This window comes from Pelophylax lessonae, assembly GCF_965119305.1.
Source record: "Pelophylax lessonae genome assembly, chromosome: 4".
Lineage (NCBI taxonomy): Eukaryota > Metazoa > Chordata > Amphibia > Anura > Ranidae > Pelophylax > Pelophylax lessonae.
Genome location: NC_138771.1, coordinates 609,014,343 through 609,037,762, shown reverse-complemented (window position 1 = coordinate 609,037,762; position 23,420 = coordinate 609,014,343). Strand labels below are relative to the sequence as shown.

The 23,420-nt window shown below is 45.5% G+C and overlaps 1 protein-coding gene across 2 annotated transcripts in view; it reads left to right on the top strand.

The window, feature by feature from the left end:
- Nucleotides 1-23,420, top strand: part of CC2D1A (coiled-coil and C2 domain containing 1A) — a 153,548-nt gene that overhangs the window by 7,786 nt on the left and 122,342 nt on the right. For both annotated transcript variants that reach the window (XM_082254838.1, XM_082254837.1), the window contains exons 4-5: nucleotides 1,012-1,077; nucleotides 11,153-11,284. In XM_082254838.1, the coding sequence (XP_082110964.1) occupies nucleotides 1,012-1,077; nucleotides 11,153-11,284 (198 nt within the window). The remainder of the gene's footprint in view (nucleotides 1-1,011; nucleotides 1,078-11,152; nucleotides 11,285-23,420) is intronic.

Here is a 23,420-nt window from a genome sequence, read left to right as displayed (position 1 = left end):
TTTTTATATGAGGAGCTACCAGGAGAGAAGCCTGGAAGAGCTGGCTGTATCCCTTGACAGGCTAAAAGGCTGTTACTGACCCTACTTGATTGTGGTGGTCACACTACCCCAGGTGAAAATATCCATGGTGGGGGGAGCACTCTGTGGGGGGACATGATTTTTTCAAGCACCGGAAAGGAGTTGAGTGTTTGAGAAGCACCGTTTGAGGATCAATATTTGGAGAAAGCTGCACACATATATATTTTTTTGTTTGCATGGACATTTATGATTAATAATTTTTTTGGATAGCAAACATTTTTGTAGATTGAACTTCTCTTTTTTCGTAGTTTGTGTATATCTGTTAAATGGTGCTGTGTTTTTTTTTTTTTTTTTTTTTTAAACTTGACACATGTAATGATCTATTGTTTTTTTTTTCTAGTATATTTTTTAATGATGGGTTTTGGACACTATTTATTATATTGAGCACTATAGGGCGGGATTACTGTGAATGTTTAGGTAAATATGACATGTTTATAATTGTTTGTAAAAAGCTGAAGGTTTGCAGTCACTTTATGAATGAGGTGAGGCTGTGCTGACTTCCATCATTTTATCAGGTGCAAGCAAAAATGCTGTGGTTTTTTTTTTTGTTTTATTTTTTTTGCACCTAATTGAATATTTATTGCGAATTGAAGCTTCACCAGACTCTGAGTACACAGTGCAACTTCTTTTGGAAAGTGAACAGTGTAGTTGCCTTTAGTTAATCAACCCCATTGTGTTGATTTACCTAGAACTTGAAGTGTGAAGTGGGAGCATGTAAGTGAGAACAACTGCAAGGCTGTACATGGAGACAAAGCCACCTTCTTGGCAGCATTCTTCAGAGGCAGACAAACATGCCCAGCAACAATTAAGTGATTGGATGTCTCTGCTTTTTATTGTAGTAATATAAACGTGGTATCTGGTTATTTAGACAGGAGATGGGGTACAGTTATCCCAAAACTGAGAATTATATATCGCTATCTTATTATTTTACAGGCAGAGCTGGATGAAGTCTTGGGAGAGGAAAAAGAGGAACCCCAGATTGTATCACCTCCTAAAACGGTACAACCACTTCTCTAAGTGTAATAAGGGATGACGCAAATAGGCATACAATTTGTTGTGTACAGATCTGTAATATATATGGATCTGATCAGAGCAGTATTGTATGCTAAGGGAAGATTCACATTGTTTCATTCTGCCCCTCAGCATTCAGCTGCATGAACCAAAACTAGAAAAATCTTTGTTTACTGTCCTGATTTTGGACCTACTTTATGCTGTACACATTTATTTATTTGTACAGCATACATGAACCCTATTGGCCGCCTCTATTGCTCTGGGATGATGTGTAAGTATCAACACTGTAGCCAGCACCACCACTGATTACACACTATTGAGGTTTATATTTCCCCCTGAATGAGTCACTGTGTCATCGGTGTGCACTAATAGAATGAGCTTAGCCTTCAATTATTCAGGATCAGCCAAGGTCATTCTGCAAATCTCCCGCTGCCACTTGAATGATTGTAATGGCTGCGCATTGGTGATGTATACACGTCCGCCCTGAGCAGCAGCAACAGGCAATAGGGTCCATATACGCATGTAAACATTAGCTCAAGTGTCACCCATGTGGATAAGCCCAATGTCTTCACACTCTGTACTAGAAATATATACACCGTAAAATGTGGGGTACATTAAAAGCTCTATATTACCTTTTGATTTATGGAATGTTTAATTTTTAACCATTGCACCAAGGCAGTTGGAAGCCTTTTCAATGCGTTATTGAAGCCCAATATCAGGGTCCTGAATGCAGCAACTTCTCTGTCTTGGCTTACAGCAGATCTGAAAGCAACCCTTTCCTCCCCATCTTGTTCCACCCTAACTAAAAGTAGCACTAGCATTCTAATATCTTTTAAAGGATAAGTTCACCTTTTTGTAGCATGATACACCCATATTCAGGGTGTAACATGTTACATATGCACTGGCCCCTGTTCTGACATCTAGCGGGGGATCTTCTCTCCCGGCTACCTGTCACAATTGAAAAAAGATGGGCACGGTGTCCTGTGAATGGGAAAACTACAAGGTACAACAGCCTTTGCGGCTGTCAGCTTGTAGTTCTCAAAGAAGTACCACTGTGCTGTTGAGCGCTGTGGTAGTTTATTGAGCTTCCTATCTCAAGTGTAACTGCCTGGCCGTATCAGAGGTACATACAAACAGATACACAGTCTGCAGGACCGTGGCATTACACCCACAATCTGCTGATTGCGGCTGCAATGCTTTACAGGTCCCTAACTAAAAAAAAATAATGCATATTTCTCTAATCATCTTCCAGGGCAGCATCTGAGAGATAGGCTCCTCCCACCTGAAACAGGAAACAGAATAGTCCACCATTATAAAAATGTCAGTCATACCTTCCGCCTCAGTTTGATTGTGTTTCCTCCGGATTCACAGGGGCTGCAACTGTTTATTATTTTTCATTGTCTGTGCTAATTTGCAGGAGGCTCCCTGGCCAGCCTCCCATCCAGCTCAGCGAGGTTTGGGCAGTGCAGGTCAGGGGCAGCATATTCGGGCAAGCTGGTCCCAGCCTGAGGTTTCACCCTTACTGAGGGGTATGCAACTATCCCCCCAGCTGTCAGGATGTCTGCGGCATCTCCTCCAAAACTGCACCTGGACGAGCCAGCGATCCTGCCACCGATCTTCTAGGCTAGTTCCTGCTAGCCACAGCTTTCCTCCCGGCCAGTATACCTTACTTAGCGTCCCTCGCTATTGGAGGAGCAAGATAGCGTTGGGACCGGATCCTCGCTACACTTCCGGTGACATGCTTTTGGTCAGCAGCCATCTTGGGGAAGGTGGAAGTCAGACAATAGAGTGGGGAACGTCCACTGACGTCACTTCCGGGCAGCGACGTAATATTTTAAAGAAAAAATTCACAGAATTAAAACAAAAAGAAAAACAAGCAGAAGGATAAATGGACTCCCCTCCCCAAGGAAGATTCAGGCCATAGGATACCAGGAGAGCAGATGACAGTACAGGTATGTCCACCAACCTGCATGGGGGCAGCTGGGGGCGGGGCTGGAGATGGGCAGGAAGCAGTCAAAAGGCCCCCAATGCAGGGATTTCTTTTCTGAGGTCTACCATGTCGGATGCTTCCCCACCCTGCCCTGCAGATCCTGACATTTAGGACAGCTCCAAGGTAAGCCAGAGCACTCTGGAGTTCCCTCTGTCTTTACCTCACTACAAATGATCATTCATGTTTGTGTATGGCAACTGCCTGCCATACTGGATTCTTTGTGCTTGTTTACAGACAAAGACCCCAGAAGAGAAAAAGGCAAAGACTAGTAGCAAGGCATGTGCCTCTTGCGGTCACAGGTTTCCTCCAGAATGGAAAAAACCCTTATGCCAGAAATGCATCAACAAAATGGTGGCCAAAGAGTCCTTGAGTTTCTTAAGGACATGCTTGACTCCTTTAAAAAGGAAATTAAAACCACGATTGGGCCACTTCGTACGACCATAGAAAAACTGGAGGCTCCAGCCAGGACAGCACTCCTTCTACCAGTAAGACTATCATCCACTTTGCAGTGAGGATGAGGTGGACCCAGTGGAGCAGGGAACTGATTCAGTTAGCACAGAATCAGAAAATGGCCTATGCTCGGATGACGAAGAGCCACCATCAGAGGGAACACTTTTTCCATCGGAAGACACGGATAATTTACTGAGTGCCAAAACAGATACACTGGGTATCAAAGAGCAAAATGTTTCAGAGCTTTCATTACACGATAAGATGTATGAAGGCTTACAACCGAAAAAACCAAGAACCTTTCTGGTACATGAGACTCTGAAAAACTTAAGATAAGAAAGAATGGGAAGAACCCGAAAATAAGGTCTTCACCCCAGCTGCGATTAAATGCAGGTATCCTTTCACAGAGGAGGATACAAAATCCTGGGCAAAATGCCCCAAAGTAGGTGCCTCCCTCGCCAGAGTCGCAAACAAATCTGACTTGGCTTTTGACGACTCCGGGACTCTCAGTGAACCCATGGACAAAAAGATAGAGGAAATTCTGAAAAGAGCTTGGGAAGCTGCAGCAGCGAATCTGAATCCAGCCGTAGCTTCTACCTGCACAGTCAGGACCTTATTAGTCTGACTGACGCCATTGCAATATCTGCTAGAAGGCGATACCCCAAGAGAAGAGCTGGTGAAAATCATACCCACACTAACCAGAGCAGCAGCATTCCTCGCGGACGCGTCGGCTGCATCTGTGAGGTTATCGGCCTAATTTATTCGGCTAGGAGAGCCCTGTAGCTGAAGTCATGGGGAGGGGACATTGCTTTCAAAAATATATTATGCGGCGTCCCCTTCACGGGCTATTTACTGTTCAGACCCAACTTAGGAACAGTTCTAGACAGAACCGCAGCCAAAAAAAAGGGGTTTCCTCAAACCAAAAAGAAGCAGGGGAAAACGCCCTTTTCGTCAGTCCAGGAGATTTAATAAAGCAGGACCAAAGAAGCGTTGGACACAACAAAACAAAAGAAAGGAAGATTTTATCCACAAGCCTTCCGTTCCAAAAAACAAAAAGCAATGACGGTTTCCAGGTGTGGGCAGATTGGAGTTGGAGTTCTTTGCTCATCAGTGGAAGAAAATCACGAAAAACTGATTTGTTTTTCGTATGGTAGCAGAGGGCCACTCGAGAGTTTTCCATTCGCCCCCCCCCCCCCCCAACCAAGTATCTGGTGATGACACTCCCGAATTCCACAGACCAAGCAGAAGCCTTTTTATCTGCACTGGAGAATTGAATAAAGCAAAAAGTGATTTGTCGTACCGCCGGAGGAAGAAAAGACAGGAGTCTATTCGCACATATTTGTGAATAAAAAAACATCAGGCAAGCTAAGGCTCATACTGAACCTAAAACCGCTCAACAAAAAGATAAGGTACAATAGATTCAGGATAGAATCCATCTACTTGGTCAGAAATATCCCTCCGGGAGCAAAAGATACCTAAGATTTGCGACCCAGGGTCCAACTACTACTCTACATTTCCAATAAACAGCTCTACCTTTCGGCATCTCTTCTGTGCCCAGGATTTTCTCAAAAATGTCAGAAGCTCTAAAAAAACCTAAGATCGCAAAACACAGGCGTGGTGCCATATCTACACGATCAACTATTCTTTGCCGAATCAGCAGACCGACTGGATGCCAATCTAAAAAAGAGCATCTCTTACTTGCAAGACTTAGGATGGATCATGAACAAAGAAGAATCTCAACCCCAAGCCAGAGAGTCTTATACTTGGGCTACATACTAGATGCTAAAATACCAAGATTTTCCTGACAAAGGAAAAAGTTGAGAAGATCAAGGAAACTATAGAATCCTTGATAGGGACCAAGTTCATGACCATCAGACGGGGCTTGGCAGTGTTGGGACTAATGACCTCCTCAATCCCAGCCATCACCTGGGCCCAGCTCCACATTAGTTCTCTACAAAATTACATTCTGGCAAATATTTTGGTTCCTCGTGCAATCAAAAGAATGCTCCAGTGGTGTCTCAGCTCGATAATTTACCTAGGACGCAGATGGACACAGACCGATCCTGTGCAGATCACTACGGACGCCGGTGCTCTAGGTTGGGGGAGAACAAATAATGGAACTGCTGCGCACAAGGAAAATGGATCCCCCACTGGTCTCAAGCATGCTCAAATCTGAGGGAGTTTAAAGCCGTAGTGGAGGCGTTAAAAGCGTTCTAACTGGCAATTTAGGGCAAAGATGTCCGGATTCAGTCAGACAACGCCACAACTGTGGCATACCTGAACAGACAAGGGGGGACCTAATCGATCCGTCTAATGGGCCTAACAGAAACAACACTGTCCTGGGGTGAGAGAAACATTGGATCTATCTCCGCCATCCATCTGAAGGGAACCGACTACATGCTGGAAGACTTCTTAAGCCCAAAAATCATAAAACAGACGGGATGGTCCTTTAAATCAAGAAATCTTCTTGTGGTTTACTCGAGTCTAGGGGGTGCCTGAAAATTTTCTCTCAACACTACAGATGGGAACATTGGTATAGATGCGTTCAACCAAAGCTGGGCTCCCCATCTGTTTTATGCATTTCCCCCCCCCCCCCCCCCCAACTGCCCTAATCCTAATACCAAAGTTGGTACAAAAGATCAAGGAAGAAAGGGCAACAATGATACTTATTGCACCCCGTTGGCCTCAGAGGCCATGGTTCCATCACTTAAAAAACCTAGGTATTCAGTCACATCGAACACTTCCAGACATGTCGAGCCTCCTATTGCAAGGGCCCATCAACCACCCGAACCACAAGGTCATGAAGCTTTTGGCCTGGTTGCTGAAAGGGTAAGGCTACAGAACAAAGGTCTGTCACACAGGGTGATTGACACCATCTTAGCCAGCAGAAAACTGTGACTAGATCAATCTAGGAAAAAGTGAGGAAAAAGTTTGTCTTCTGGTATGAGAACAAAGGAGACCCCGACAAGGGGACTATTCCAGCAATCTTCTATTTTTTTTTACAAGAAGGAGCAGACAAGGGCATTTCCCGTAACACTTTGAAGGTTCAAGTGGCAGCCCTATCTTTCCACCTAGACATTAGGCTGGCTGAAGACGCGCTCATAGGAAGAGTCCTTCTCTCATTGAAAAAAGCCTGACCCATGAAGTTCAGCAGAACTCCGACATGGGACCTCTCCATGATACCTAAAGGATTCCTCTCCGCACCCTTTGAACCATTGGAGGAATGTTCAAATAAATACCTTACACTAAAAACAGTACTCCTGGTGGCGCTTGTCAGAAAGAAGAGTCAGCCAAATACAGGCTCCTATCCATGTTAGAACCATATTGTTTAATTCTGACCGATAAAATTATCCTCACACCAGACCCAGCCTTCTTGCCAAAAGTCTCTTCAACTTTCCACATAACTCAGGATGTGGTTATTCCCTCCCTTCCAAATTCAATGGATAGCAAGAGAAGAGTCCCCTACAACAAGCTCGATGTAAGAAAGATCGTGATCGCTTACCTCAAGAGAACTAAAAATTGGTGAAAAACAACCACACTATACATTCTCCATGCAGGAGTCAACAAGGGAAAGCCGACCTCAAAGTACGATAGCCAGATGGATAAAACTTGCTATTCAGACAGCCTACCAAGCACTAAACCTTGCCCCGCCGAGCGGAGTCACGGCCCACTCGACCAGAGCTTGGGCATCATCAAGCTCGGAGCAGATCTGCAGGACAGCGACCTGGTCGAGCTTCAATACCTTCGCAAGGCATTACCGCATCGACCAGCTGTCCAGTCAGGACCAGACATTTGGTCACAAGGTGCTCCAGACTTTATCCCCTCCCTAGTAAGCATTGCTTGGTACATCCTCTCAAACGTTGCCCTGGAATACGATTAGAGAAAACAGTTGGGTACCTGGTAACTCTTTCTAAGAAGTCTTCCAGGGCAGCACTCGTTCCTGCCCTAAAGAACAAGGCAAAATAGGGTTTGCAGACTCATGAGCTTACTAAATGTTCCTTCGGCGCTTTATTATTACTGTTTCAGGTGGGAGGAGCCTATCTCCCAGATGCTGCCCTGGAAGACTTCTTAGACCCGGTTCACACTAGCGCGACTTGTCAGGCGACTTGGTCGCCTGACAAGTCGCGGTGGGTCGCCTGCCATAGATTAGCACAGGACCCGTTCTAATAGGAGCGACACAAGTCGCTCCGACTTGGAAAAAGGGTCCTGTACTACTTTGGGGCGACCTGCATAGACTTCAATGATATGAAGTCCGTGCATGTTGCGCCGAGGTCGCGGTGCACGCTGTCGCCCCAGCAAGTAGCTTCGCCCCTATGTGAACGGGGTCTAAGAAAAAGAGTTACCAGGTACCTAACTCTGTTTTTGTTACCTTCAAAATATGTGCATTTGTTGTTTTTTTTTTTTTTTTTTTAAGGTGAACTCATCCTTTAAGCAGGATCAGACTTCTGATCAAATGCAATCCTTCTGAAAGGAAGGTATATACAGTATATCAAGGATGTTAACGCTACTTTTTGTTAGCGAGGAGCAAATGATTGGTAGATTTAGTTAAATTTGGGTTTTGATTTATTTTAAAGAGAACTAGTTGAGGTTGGGTTTATGATACAATGTGAATATTCAGTCTGAAATTATGATCTTTCAGGCTTACATAACCAAGACGCAAAGCCTTACATTTATCACTGAGCTTTAGAGTTTATTTTCTACCAATGTCTGGCATTGTTTAAATCTTACTTAGGCTTTCTGAACTGCTAGTTACCCCGCTATTACAGCTGACCGTCTGGCTTCAATGCTTTTTAGAGCCACTGACCCAGAACAAGTATTCTGATCAGTAAGGTCAGAAGTCCTCCTCTATATACCTGTTCTGGGTCAGTGACTCAAAGTACTAAAGTAAAATGGTCAGCCTTACACATCGGCGACTGTCATACAATGGCAGCCACTAGGTTTCTTTCTTAAAAAGATCTGTTTAATTGTACACTTGTTATAGAAGTGAAAAGTCAAAGCGACCACATGATTTAAAAAAAAAAAACAAAATAAAACACGTAAGCAAAGGCCACCTTTAGTAAATAACATAGGACATAATGATTGCTAGATCTGGGTTGCTAAATTTTATATGCAAATGTAAACTCTTTCAGATAAATTTGAACTTAGCCCCACCTCCAGAGCTATCCTCTTGGTCAACTAAACCACCTATCACATTGAGGTACCAATTAGGTGGCAAGAGGGAGCAGAACAATGCTTGACTTTTAGGGCCACGTCAAATGGATGATTCGGAAAGGTGAACAAGCCACTTACCCAAATAGGTTGCTCTCGCTGGCCTTAATTACCGCAGAATGCCCCCCCCGCTAGTGAGGCAGCAGCAACGTGAGCTGCATGTGATTAAAGTAGTCAGTAAAGCAGGTACTCCATAGGAAAAAACAAAAAATAGCCAAAAGTTTGTAACCTAGTCAATATTATTATTATTATTATTATTATTATTATTATTATTATTATTATTTCAGGTACTTATATAGCGCTGTCAATTTACGCAGCGCTTTACATATACATTGTACATTCACATCAGTCCCTGCCCTCAAGGAGCTTACAATCTAAGGTCCCTAACTCACATTCATACATACATAGTAGGGCCAATTTTATACAGGATCCAATTAAGATACCAGCATGTCTTTGGAGTGTGGGAGGAAACCGGAGTACCCGGAGGAAACCCACGCAGGCACAGGGAGAACATGCAAACTTCAGGCAGGTAGTGTCGTGGTTGGGATTCGAACCAGCGACCCTCTTGCTGCTAGGTGAAAGTGCTAACCACTACACCACTGTGCCGCCCAAAAAAAAAACATCTTTTGCGCAGAAGTGTGATGGCCTGGTAGAGTTATAGAACATCACATCTCAAGCTTGTCACCTTCTAGGACTTGGGATGCCCTGAAGCCACTACAAAAAACATACAAAAGAGGGCATACCAGCCTAGTGTATAATCTCAAGTGTTTTATAAAATTTTAAATCTACATAAATTATACTTACAAACAGAATAAACACTGCTCATCAAGATATCAGTAGCTCTGTGGTCCTTGATTTAGCACGCTCCAGAAACCTGGGGGATCCCACCAGGGTCTTAAACGGCTAACGCGTTAAGGTCAGAGAGTGCAGACGCGCTACAGGAGATGGTCAGAGAGTGCAGACGCTCTACAGGAGATGGTCAGAGAGTGCAGACGCTCTACAGGAGATGGTCAGAGAGTGCAGACGCGCTACAGGAGATGGTCAGAGAGTGCGTACGCGCTACAGGAGATGGTCAGAGAGTGCAGACGCGCTACAGGAGATGGTCAGAGAGTGCAGACGCGCTACAGGAGATGGTCAGAGAGTGCAGACGCGCTACAGGAGATGGTCAGAGAGTGCAGACGCGCTACAGGAGATGGTCAGAGAGTGCAGACGCGCTACAGGAGATGGTCAGAGAGTGCAGACGCGCTACAGGAGATGGTCAGAGAGTGCAGACGCGCTACAGGAGATGGTCAGAGAGTGCAGACGCTCTACAGGAGATGGTCAGAGAGTGCAGACGCGCTACAGGAGATGGTCAGAGAGTGCGTACGCTCTACAGGAGATGGTCAGAGAGTGCAGACGCGCTACAGGAGATGGTCAGAGAGTGCAGACGCGCTACAGGAGATGGTCAGAGAGTGCAGACGCGCTACAGGAGATGGTCAGAGAGTGCGTACGCTCTACAGGAGATGGTCAGAGAGTGCAGACGCGCTACAGGAGATGGTCAGTAACTGCATGAAACTACTAGTGCTCACTTGTTAGTCCATAACAAAATAGGAGAGCAGCTCACCGTAATAAAAGCCAGGCATCAGGCAGACCAAAGCCCTGATAGTTGTGTAATCATGCTTCGAATGTCTTAGTAAACTTACTGACTAATTTTTATTACGGTAAGCGGCTCCCCTATTTTGATATGGACTGACGTTATTAATTTACAGCAGATACCGACAGCAGGGAGCCTGCATCGGGGATTGAAGAACAGTAGGGATATGAAACCTGCAGTGGCACTTGTCATATCATAACACAACTCGACTAGAGATCACAGCTACTACAGCCCCTTTACAAAACAATTATACCACATTTGTGCTCCCTACTCCCCCTTAAAATTACTTGTGTTACACACATTATTTGTGACATTTCTCTTAGTAAAGTCCATTACAAAAAATGCAGAGGAAGTAAACATAAGAGGAGAAAAGGGATGGACAGAAAAGAAAAAAGTAACATAGTATGAAAGTTAAAAAAGTTAAAAACCACATAATTTAACTGCTAGAACCTTGTCTAAAGTATAGTTCTTTCCCCAGCCTCAGTAAGTACCTGCGGCCCAATGGTCACACAAGCCTCAGTAAGCACCTGGGGCCGATGGCCACGCAAGCCTCAGTAAGTATCTGGGGCCCAATGGTTACACAAGCCTCAGTAAGCACCCAAGGCCTGATGGCCATGCAAGCCTCAGCAAGTACTTGGGGCCCGATAGCCACACTAGTCTCAGTAAGTACCTGGGGCCTGATGGCCTCTCAAAAAGTTCCAGTAAGCAGTAGGTTGGGCACCAAGGGTGTCCGGTGTTTGAACTGTCTTTTATTCTCATCTAACAAATTATTTTTTTCCCCTCAGAGCACTACTTCCTCAGCGGGCGGTATTGAGGGTACTTTGACGGAGCGCCTGGCCATGTACAAAGAAGCTTTAGTCAATGCCAAGCAGTCAGGGGAAGGGACTAAAGCGAGACGATATGAGAGAGGGGTTAAGGTACCTTTTATTGCTCTGACTATATTATTGTCCTGTTTGTTTAATCATTCTGGTAATACAGCTGGTGCCTTTTAGTAAGGCCATGGGGTTGATTTACTAAAACTGAGTGCAAAATCTGGTGCAGCTGTGCATGGAAGCCAATCAGCTTCTAACTTCAGCTTGTTCAATTAAGCTGGAAGCTGATTGGTTTCTATGCACAGCTGCACCAGATTTTGCTCTCCGTTTTTTTTTTTTTTTAAAACAGTGAGGTTTATTGAAACTTTTGGTACAATACAAAAATAAACCGTGCATTGAAACTTCGATCAGGTTCATAACACACAGGGGTACAAAAATACAAATATACATAGTGATTAACACTTAGAAACAGAACAGACATAGTAAAAATAAGGCAGTAGTCAGTTACTTTCTTTCGGCCCAACACTCAAGCAGACAATGTTAGTTTAACAGGGGCGGTCAGCATAAAGTAGTTACCCACTTCACTACTGAGCCGTATCAGGGCACTGCACCCATTTGTCCCAAATCTTGTTGAACTTCTGAGGGCACCCCCTATGTTTATATAAAAGTTTATGAAATGGGATGACACTATTAATTTCCTTAATCCACAATCCTAGAGTAGGAGGAGTAGGTCTCATCCACCGCCTAGCTATCAATTTACGTGCTATAAACAAAGTTTCCTGAAGAAATATGACAGTGGATTTGGGCATCTCTCCATCCGGATAGACCCCCAGGAGACACTCCTTAGGAGAGAGTTGTAGAGGAGACCCCATTTTGTCATGCAGAAATGTGACTACTTGTTGCCATAGAGTCTGTAATTGGGGACAGCTCCACAATAGATGAAAGAAGGAAGCATCAGGGTCTCCGCACATAGGACAAGAGGGGACCAAGTCAGGGTGATATTTGGACAGTCTAAGTGGGGTAAGATAAGCCTGGTGTATTATAAAGGTCTGGGTTAGGCGATCCGACAGTTTTGGCGACACTCTGCGGCACGTCTCCAGGGCATCCTCCCATTCCTCATCCTCCATGGCCCCCACATTGCGCTCCCAGCGGGTCTTAAGTGCAAAAGCTAAAATGGTCGAGGAGGGTGTGTGAAGCTCAGAGTAGAACATGGAAATGAGGTGGCTGGGTTCTGTACTTTTAACAATCTCAAGGGTGGTAACCGATTCTATCTCAGGAGGACTGTCAGGGAATTGAGATCTATAGGCATGGGAGAGCTGTAAGTATCTGTAGTGCATGGGGCCCTGGAGCGCAAACTGGTCTCGCAGGGTCTCGTAAGACCATAGACCAGTGGTCGTGGAGATATGGCTAAGGAGAAGAATACCCCTCTCACTCCATACCGACAGGTCAGGGATGGAGAGGAACTCACGCAATGTACTATTATGCCACAGAGGGGTGAATGTGTGGAATGGAGGGCACCGAAGCCTGGACGCTACCACCTCCCAGATCCGACAATAGTGATATAGAAGAGATCTGGGGCACAGGGGCTCCGGCGAGCCCCTGACGCCCCTAAGGATAACTAGGAGGGGGTCCCCGAGGGGATGGGCCCACCCAGGGCAGAGCAGGGTCAAGAAGCGTTCTCTATCCGTTTTATCTATGTGAAAGAACTGGGACAACTGAGCTGCCAGATAGTACAGATTAAAATCCGGCAGGGCAAGCCCCCCCAGATTTGTAGGATTCTTGAGTTTGCGCCAGGAGATCTTGTGCCGGTTAGCACCCCAAACAAAGGTCTTGAGGAGTGATTCCATCTGCTTAAACAGCCTGAGTGGCAGATATATAGGAGAGTGCCATACAACATAGAGAATTTTGGGAAGGAGAATCATTTTAATTAAATTGACTCTACCCATCACTCCCAGAGGTAATTTGGACCACACTTGAATTTTGGCCTTAAGCAGAGGGAACAAGGGTTGAACGTTATCCGGGACATAATCTGCTGAGCTAGCTGTCACCTGAATCCCTAAGTATTTAATGCGGGATACACATTGTAGGGCCGGGTTTGCGGGGGCGATCGCCCGCGGGCTCTCGTCAAGCGGGAGAATTTGTGACTTATCCCAGTTTATCTGAAAACCGGAGAATCGTCCGTACCGTTCAATCAAAGAAAGGGCTGTGAGCAGGGATTCTCGAGAATCTTCCAAATATAACAAAGTGTCATCAGCATACATGCTGATTTTCTCCTCCAGCGGTCCCTTACGTAGGCCACGAATCCCGGGATGTGCTCTAATGGCCATCGCCAGGGGTTCCGCGGCCAGGGCATACAGCAGGGGGGAGAGGGGGCACCCCTGTCGAGTGCCACGGGATAAAGGGAAGGCGGTCGACTGCCAGCCGTTGGCCAGGACCCTAGCTACCGGGGCGCTATATAGAAGTTTGACCCACTTAACAAAATTAGGTCCAAAGCCGTATCGGTCCAGGCAGGTCCATAGAAATGGCCACTCTACCGAGTCGAATGCTTTAGCCGTGTCCAAGGAAACCACCACCCTGCCGCCCATTCCGTCGTGTTGTGCCTGGAGATTCATGAATAACCGGCGAAGGTTAAATGAGGTGTTCCTCCCAGGCATGAACCCGGCCTGGTCCGAGTGTATGAGTGAAAGGATCACCTTGTTAAGACGGAGGGATAAAATTTTCGCAAGGATTTTAGCGTCTACTGGGAGCAAAGAGATGGGACGGTAAGACTCTGGGGCGTGTAAGTCCTTGCCCGGCTTGAGGATGAGCACAATTAGCGCCTCCCGCATAGAAGGGGGCAGGGCTGCATCCTTGAACAAAGATTGAAACAAAGCCAATAATTTAGGAGAAAGGAGTTCGGAATATTGGGAGAAGAATTCAATCGGGAGGCCATCTAGGCCGGGGGCCTTAGATCTAGGGAACTCGGACATGGCTGCTGCAATCTCCTCCACAGAAATGGGTGCCTCGAGGGTCGCCAACTGGTCGGGTGTCAAAGTGGGAAAGTCAATAGAGTCCAGAAAGTCCTGCATGTCAGTGCAGTCAGCGGGGGCCTTAGAGGTGTAAAGTGTACTAAAAAATGATCGGAAACACTGTGTCACCGCAGCAGGATCAGTAATCTCATTACCCAGGTCATCCTTTAATGTAATAACTACCGGGGGCCTATCCTCACAATGGACTAAATATGCGAGGAGTTTCCCCACCCGCTCTCCATGTGCAAACAGATTCTGCTTCTGAAAAAACATCTTAGTTTTCGCCTTCACGTATTCAAGTTGGGAAAGGACTTTAGAGGTCAATTTATACTGGGATTCATGTGTCGGAGTCGGGTCCGCCATAAAGGCCTGTTCAGCTTCAATTAGATTTGTCGTTGCCCTGGAGATCTCCTCAGCAGCCCGCGCTCTAACAGCTTTGATTCTGGAAATCATAGTGGATCTGGCGAACAGTTTAAATGCCTCCCACACTGCAGCCGGGGAGGCAGTGCCCTCATTATCAGAAAAGAATTGTGTCCAGGTCCCCTCAATGTCGTTCCCATCAGACACCAAGGGGAGCCATGCGGGATTCAGGCGCCAGGCCGGGGGAGGTCTATTGCAGGGCAAGGACAACAGTATCCAATAAGGGCAGTGATCAGACAGAGTCCGTGGGGCGAAGCCCGCCGCCAGTAACCTGGGGAGCAGGGTTCGAGACAACAATATCAGATCAATGCGTTACATTGAATGGTGTGCAGCCGAAAAACAGGAGTACGCACGCTGAGCGGGGTACTTGCTGCGCCAAGAGTCGGCCAAACCAAAGCTCTCCAACAATCGGGAGAACCTGGTCGGGGACGACCCCGGCGGCGCCTGGGAGGCGCCACCGGATCTATCCAGACCCGAGTCCATCACATTGTTAAAGTCGCCCAGCCAGATCACCGGGGCCCCCGGGCATTGTGCCATAAACGCCAATCCCTCCATTATAATCACAGCAGAGTAAGGGGGGGGCACATAGAAAGCCATCAGCAGCATCAATTCCCCATAGACTGACATTTTGAGAAAGACATATCTACCCATTGGGTCAACCTGAGATCCTAGGAGCTGGAAATGTACCGATTTGGCCACCAGAAGCGCCACACCCCTGGAGTGCGAGCTATATGCAGAGTGCTGCACCCAACCAACCCAGGGCCGTTTGAGAGACTGCTGTACGCGGCCCTCCAAATGTGTCTCCACCAGTACTATAATGTCAGCCCGGACACGGCGTAAAACATTAAAGACAGCCGTCCGTTTAATCTTATCGCGCATACCCCTGACATTCCACGTCAACAATTTCAATGCGGCCATGGCAGGGGTAATACGGAGCGTGGAGCGGAGGCTCCCAGGATCTCAGGCAATAAGGCCACATAACTAACAAGTCCACGGTCATACACTAGCATTAATAATCGGCAGCAAAAGAGCAGGCCGTTATTACTTGAGGTCAATGTGCATAGAACAGAAACAGTATAGAGATTGTACCAATTATAAACTGTAAACAATGGTAATACCCCAATCCCCCCTCCCTGCCCTGCACCAACCCCAACTTGTGCGGGCATGTTCCCAAACAAGTGCCTCAACCAGAACAGGCCCACATGCGACTGGTAGAGAGCAAGATCAGGAGGCCGGGGACCCCCAGGATAGTCAGCAAAAATACAGCAAAATACAACTAGGACAAGCAAGGGGGCCCGGGGGCCCAGGTCCAACAGAAGTCGCAGGGGGCAACAGGGGAGTTGGGCACAAACACACGCCTGAGCGGGTGTAGGGGGCGAAAACCAACAGGTGTATCGCTGGGTAGCAAAGCCTATGGGCAGGTGGAAATCCATAGGAAGAGAACAGAAAAATCAGTTCCATCTGTGGAGCTAGGGCGCTCCGCCGGTCAAACACAGGAGCAGTAGTGCAGGGAAATGAGGGGGGAGGGGGGGGAAGGGGGATGCAAAGTCTTGAGTTCCGCAGGATCTACAAAACCCCCTCCACCTCTGCAGCAGCGTAAGGCATAGGCAATCAGGGAGCAAGTATCATGAAGTCGCCAGTGCAAGGTGGTCAGGCTCTAGCTTCCAGTCCTTCCAACCAGGAGATGGCGGCTTCCGGATCCTCAAAGAAGTGGGCTCGGTCCTCTCCCTCCACTCTAAGACGGGCCGGGTACAACATAGAGTACTTGATATTCTTGATACGCAGCCTGCGTTTGACCTCCAAAAAGCTCTTGCGGCGCCTCTGGACCTCAGCAGAGAAGTCGGGGAAAATCGCTATTTTGTGATTTCCAAATGGAATGTTCCCCTTAACTCTGGCCAGGCGTAATATGGCATCTCTGTCCCGATAGTTCAGGAATTTAGCGATGAATGTGCGGGGGGGTGCACCCTGAGGGGGGGGACGCCCTGAGAGGCGATGTGCACGTTCCACAACAAAAGTGGGTGAGAAGGATTCTCTGCCATATGTCTGAGTGAGCAATTGTTCCAAATAAGATGAGGGGTCTGCACCTTCAGAGCCCTCCGGGAGGCCAATGAACCGCAGGTTACAGCGGCGCAGCCTATTCTCCATGTCATCTTGTTTTTGAAGGATAAGGTGTACTTGTTGCTGCAGCCTGTCTGAGGAGCTTTGCAATGGGGGGAGGGAGTCTTCCACCTCGCTAATTCTGTGTTCAGCCTCACCAACTCTGTCCCTTAGCTTCTGCATATCCTGACGCATCAATGATATATCTACCTTCACCTCCTCGATTTTAGTTGTCAGCATGGTCTGGCAAGTGGCAATCGCTTCCAATACCTTGGATGTAGCAGGGCTCTCAGGCTCCTCCACCACAAGCGACGGGCCGGCGCCATCTTGGATCGGGGCCTCCTTCTCCAGCCTCCGGAATGCAGCCAGTTTTGCCGCAGCTTCAGAGCCTTTCTTCGGCGGAGACATGCGGAGGTCAGTGCCGCGGGTGTGCGGGAGGTGAAGGGAGGATTATCGTGCCCGGAGGGCTGCAGGATTAGCGGTAAAGGATATCGGTCCGGCGGAGCTCCTCTCACACACGTCCTCTCACATGCTGCGCCAGGCCATGCCCCCTGCTCTCCGGTTTTAGTAAATCTCCCCCCCCCCCATATGTTGCGGGGTTTTTTTTTTCGTTGCTTTTTTTTCCTGTCTTAAGCTGATTGTTATTGTCTTTGTAAAATATTTTAAAAAAATTTGCACTATGGCAGCCTCTCTCAGCCTGTTTACTTTAGGGGAGCCCCTGGAAATAAATTTCAGATCCAGGGCAATTGATTTAGTAAATATAAACTGCTAAATACCTTTTCTCATAAGCTGTATATAGCAGTCTTGTGACTTCTATCAGTATCTGATTAAAGCTTGTAGAAGGAGTTTTCGTTCTCCCCTGATTGTCCTATGAGGCTTCAGGACCCCTGACCCTCTGTCTGGACAGTGCTGATTGGCCCTGTGCTGATCACATGCACTCTCCCAAGAAAAAAAAAAACAACTCTCTAGCATTACACACCAAACTGAGCATGTGCAGAGTGCCCCCCCTCCCCCCCCCCCAGGCTCTGTTCTATCAACAGGTTGATTGGGGACTTTGGAAGAATGGGAGCATTAGAGAAGACAGGATCAAACAGCCATTTTATACAATGCAGAAGAATAACCCCTTAGGTTCCACAGGGAGTATAACAAACCTGGTTTATTGCACACGCACACAGATTTTAGTGTTGAGGGTTTAGTAACACTTTAAATCAAACAAATGTTAATAATGGCCATAAAGGAAATATATTGTGAAAAGTGAAAGACCCTCTTAGACCCCCTTGCTGTAATGGTTAATGTAGGTTGTTAGTCCACCACTACTCAAGAAGCCCCTAGCAACGTCAGGAGGAACCCTGGTTGAGAGAGGTTACTCCAAGTCAGTGATTTCCAAACTGTGGCCCTTTGCTTGCTTTTATCCTTCCCTTGGGGCACCTTTTCATCCACTGATACCAACAATGGGTTATAACCCCCCCCCCCCCCACTACTGACAGTAATGAAGGGGCCCAATTCCAGTGACACCATTGATGAGGAACAATTCCTCCCAATGACATCAACAATTGGACCCTAAGGCCCCTTTCACACATGTCCGTTCCGCCGACGGACTCCGTTTTTCTCAGCTGGGATCGATCCACCGATCCCCACTGAGCAGGCGGATGACAGCTCCGTCTCCGCTCTGTGTGCAGAGACGGAGGTGTCAGATCCCTGCTGTCCTCTATGGGGGAATCGGATGAGAACGGACCTCCTATCCGTTCTCATCAGATCCAATCCGCCAGACGGATGGAAAATAGTATTTCCATCCGTCCGAATTTGATGGACAGGATCGGATGTCAGAGGACATGTCTCCGCTGACATCCGCTGCCCCATAGAGATGCACAGGGCATCCGTTCAGATCTGCCTGAAAAACTGACAGGCAGATCTGAACGGACCGTATGTATTAAAGGGGCCTAAGACTCCAACTATGGGGCACAGTTCCTCCCACTGTCAACAACAATGGGGATTTCTTTTATTCACACTGATGTCAGGACCTTTTCTATTCCCAATGGCCACCTAAAGTCGTAAGGACAGAAAACTGACTTGGAGACCCTTGCTCTAAGGGCTTCAATTCTAAAGCAGCAATAGGCCTTAAATGTCTTTGTATGCTGTAGCATCATTAGTATGATTCCCTGGAAACACCTGTACTCAATAAATTTGAGGGGTGATCATACTTTTGTTCATATAATGTATGAAATGAGCTGGAGCCGCTCATGTGATCGGCTGTGATTGGACACAGCCGATCACGTGGTAAACAGCCAATTTCATTGGCTGTTTACCTTGATCAGGGATGGGCTCTGATCTGATGTCAGATCTTGGTTGTGATTGTTACCATGGTCCCAGTAAAGCTGGCCATACATTGGTAGATTTATGTATAAATGTTCATATGAAAAATCTCATCAGTACCTATAACAATGCCATCAGAGACTTGACATCAAAATACTGTTTGCTTTTAACGTTTCATTTTGGAATTAATATTTCCTGAACATAAACCACATTTACTGTTAGAATTTTGTTTTTTAAGAAAAATTTCCATCCTGCTCTTTCAATTTTTTTTTTTTTTTACATCACTATGGTCCATTTGACCCCACTAACTATTGTATATTAAACACTTTTTTTGCCAGCAGTTTAGACATTAATGGCTGTGTGTTGAGTTATTTTGAGGGGACAGCAAATTTACACTGTTATACAAGCTGTACACTCACTACTTTACATTGTAGCAAAGTGTCATTTCTTCAGTGTATAATAAAATATTTACAAAAATGTGAGGGGTTGTACTCACTTTTGTGAGATACTGTATATAGCGCCGTCAATTTACGCAGCGCTTTACATATATATTGTACATTCACATCAGTCTCGGCCCTCTTTCAATCTAAGGTCCCTAACTTACATTCATACATATATTCGGGCCAATTTAGACAGGAGCCATTTATCCTACCAGCATGTCTTTGGAGTGTGGGAGGAAACCGGAGTACCCAGAGGTAACCCACTCAGGCACAGGGAGAACATGCAAACTCCAGACAGGTAGTACTGCTAGGCGGAAGTGCTAACCACGTAGCCACTGTGCTGCCCAGCCAATGTATGCATTTTTCATCTTTTGACGAATTAAAGTGGTTCTAAATGCAGAAGGTTTTCTTTTCTTCTTTTTTTTTTTTTACCCTAAAGTGGTTGTAAATGATCACCTTGTAAAACAAACCACTCAGTTTGAAACAGAAATTGAAGGCAAAACATTTGTGTATAGATAAATAAAAAATTATAAATTTTTTTTTTCCCTTTTTTATGTGTTTTTTTTTTTTTTTTTTAAAGTTATCACCTTCCCTCTGTTCCCAGCAGCATAGGAGCTGGGGGAGGAGAAGTAGCAGGACACTGAGCTTCCCAGTAAGGAGTAGGAGGGGCATGTCAGAACAGGTCTGATCATTGGACTAGATCAGGCCGAGTTCCCAGCATAGCTAGAGAACTGACCAAGCTTTCCTGCTTGGTGTGGTCAGTTTTTATTAGGAAAGCAGAAGGACAGCAGGAACACCAAGAATTTCACATAAGGATGCAATTGAAAGAGAACAGGATACTTTCTCATACAAGTACATGGTACAGCAGGTACAAATCAGGAATATGAAATGTTGGGGTTTACAGACGCTTTATGTAAAGATCCTTCTGGATGCAGCTTTACCCCCCAGCCCCCCCCCCCCTTATACTTCCTTAGCCCCTTCTCCATCCAGCGATGTGCATGAGAGCAGTGGCTCTCCTGGGTCTCTCTCTCCTCATTGGCTCACACAGCAGCGGGAGCCATTGGCTCCTGCTGCTGTCAATCACAGCAAATGTGCCAATGAGGAGCGAGCAGGGGGGTGGGGCCGAGCTGCACTGTGTGTGTGAGAATGGACAATATTCATTCACAGGAGTGTGGCTCGGGGAAAAAGCCTGCTAAAGTGCCCTCCATAACAAGAGGCTTACTATTGGGGGGAGGAGCCAAGACCAGCGGCGGGGGAACCCCAAAAGAGGATCAGGGCTGCTCTGTGCAAAACCATTACACAGAGCAGGTAAGTAGAACATGTTTAATGTTTAAAAAAAAAAAATATATATATATCCTTTAGTATCACTTTAAATATAGAAAGAAGATTCTGAGTTTGCGCTAGGAAATTTGAGAGGGTCTGGCACTTGTGGATAGATTCGGAGTGTACAGCAGATGATCAAGAGTCCACAGATTCCCCCTGATAAGGTTTATTTTATGATATGAACATATTTATTTACTCCTCTGCATGGACTCACATTATCATTTGTTCAGGTAGGATTCTAAACACGAGCTAATATTCTTCCCATACATTATCCTGATGGTTGAGAGGGAACGGGAATCTACTTATAATTCATCAACCCTTGAAGTAATTTTATAGAAGAACGACAGCGAGGTCTAGGGGAAGGTGTGTTGTTTCTTTCCCCCTTTTTTTTTGTGTTCTATAATAGGAGGTGTTATTAGTAGTTCTATGTTTTTTGTATTAGCCAGGGAATTCCCAAAGGCTATGTTTTTGTACCTATACATCTCAATTTTTCAATAAAAATACATTTTAAAAAAAAATATAGAAAGGAGCTACATTTTTGGAGTGCGGCTTACGTTTACTTAACTGGGAGTGGAGACTAGCTGTGGTAGCCAGCAGTGTTAATTTCATCGACTAAAACATTTTCGTTGACTAAATTAATACTATTTTACTCAACCAAAATACGACTAAGGCCTCTAATCTCCGCAAATCATCCTATTTTTTTGCGGATGATTTGCGGACATAATGTAAGTCAATGGCATTGCGGATGTCAGCGGAATACCATCCGCTGACATCTGATTTTCTTCCTTTCAGTTCTGTTCTGTTTTTTGGAACGGAACAGAACCCTATTTTTCCTCCGTTCAAAAAACGGAAAGGAAGGAAAATCGGATGTCAGCGGTGTCATCCGCTGACATCCGCAATGCCCATAGACATACATTATGTCCGTATATCATCCTCAAACGGATGGGATGATATGCGGACATAAAAAAAGGACCGCAGCGGATCAAAAAACCGAGCGGCCGTGTGAAAGAGGCCTAAGACCGCATTCACACTGCAGCGGCACGACTTTGGGGGCGACCTGTGTAGTCGCGTGCAGCGCGACTTGCACGGACTTCATAAAATGAATGTCTATGCAAGTCACTCCAGGTTGCCCCGAAGTAGTACAGGACCCTTTTTCTAAGTTGGAGCAACTTGTGTCGCTCCTATTAGAACCGTTCCTGTACCACACAATGGACCGCGGCGGTGCACGACTTGTCAGGCTGACCAAGTCGTATTAGTGTGAATGGAGTCTAAAACTAAAAGAATTGAGATTACTAAAATATGACTAAAACTAAAATGGCATTTTAGTTTAAAAGACTAAAAGTCTAAAGACAATAACTAAAACTAAATTGAAATTTGACGTCAAAATTAACACTGCACTACTGCATAAGAATATGTAGAGGGCATCTACTAAGCTGCTAAAAGAAAATTAAGAAAAAGGCTTTTCTTATTATTATTTTTTTTTTGGTAATATTTAATATTGATAATAAATTCAGGTAATATGTGCAATGACATTACAGTCAATAGAGTTTACAGTTTTTTTTTTATATATTTTCAAGTTGTACTTCTGCTTGTCAAAAAGCAATATATTTGTTTATGAAACTCGATTTTATTTATTTATAATTTATATTATATATTTATAATACTTCTGCTTGTCAAAAAGCAATATATTTGTTTATGAAACTCGATTTTATTTATATAGACGTTATATATCACAACTTCTAAATCTGTGTCTATAGTTCATGCTCAACCCTTAAAGTGGAGTTCCGGCCTCAAAATTGAGGTTGGGCCATCCGTTTGCTGACATTAACCTATAAAAGAAATGGATAGTCCCGATTTTTTTTTTTTTTTTTTTTATTTTGTTTACTTAATTTGTTATAGAAGAAAATATACTTACCTTCCTTCCACTTCCTCCCTCTGCGGCTGCGGCCCGTGCCGTCTCTTCCTGCTTGCGATGGCTCCTGGGAGCTGAACGTCATCACTCCCAGGAGTCAATGCGCCTGCAATGGCCCCGCTCGTCACTTCCGGTGGAGGCGCCTCATTCCCTGCTAAATAGCTTCTGGGCATGCCCAGAAGCTGTGCAGAGATGACACGCCTGCCCCAGAAGTGACGAGGGGGGCCGGTGCAGGGCATTGTGGGGCTGAAGAAGACACAGAAGAGGACACTCTGGCATCTCATCTCAGGTGTGGGCAGCTGAAGCCGGACAAGACATTTTCAAGGTAAGTATTTCTTCTAAAAGGTAAATCTGACCTGGGACAGTTCAGAGGCTATCCATTGTGGAATGTACTAGCCCTGACTGTCCTGGGGGTATTTTTTTCTAAAAAAAACTTTTCCGAGGCCGGAACTCCGCTTTAATACCAGAAATAAAAACATGTTATTAGATTTTTTTACTCCAGGAGTATATAATGAGTTTGGCAATTCTAAAGAAATGCCTAAGTAATGCATTAAAATTTTATATAAACCCATTAAATCTCATATACCTAAAATGTACTGGAGATTTTAGTTGACTAAAATACGACTAAAACTAAAAACCATTCAGACGACTAAAATACGACTAAAACTAAAATGGGATTTTAGTCAAAAGACTATAACTAAAACTAAATCGAACTTTGACATTAAATT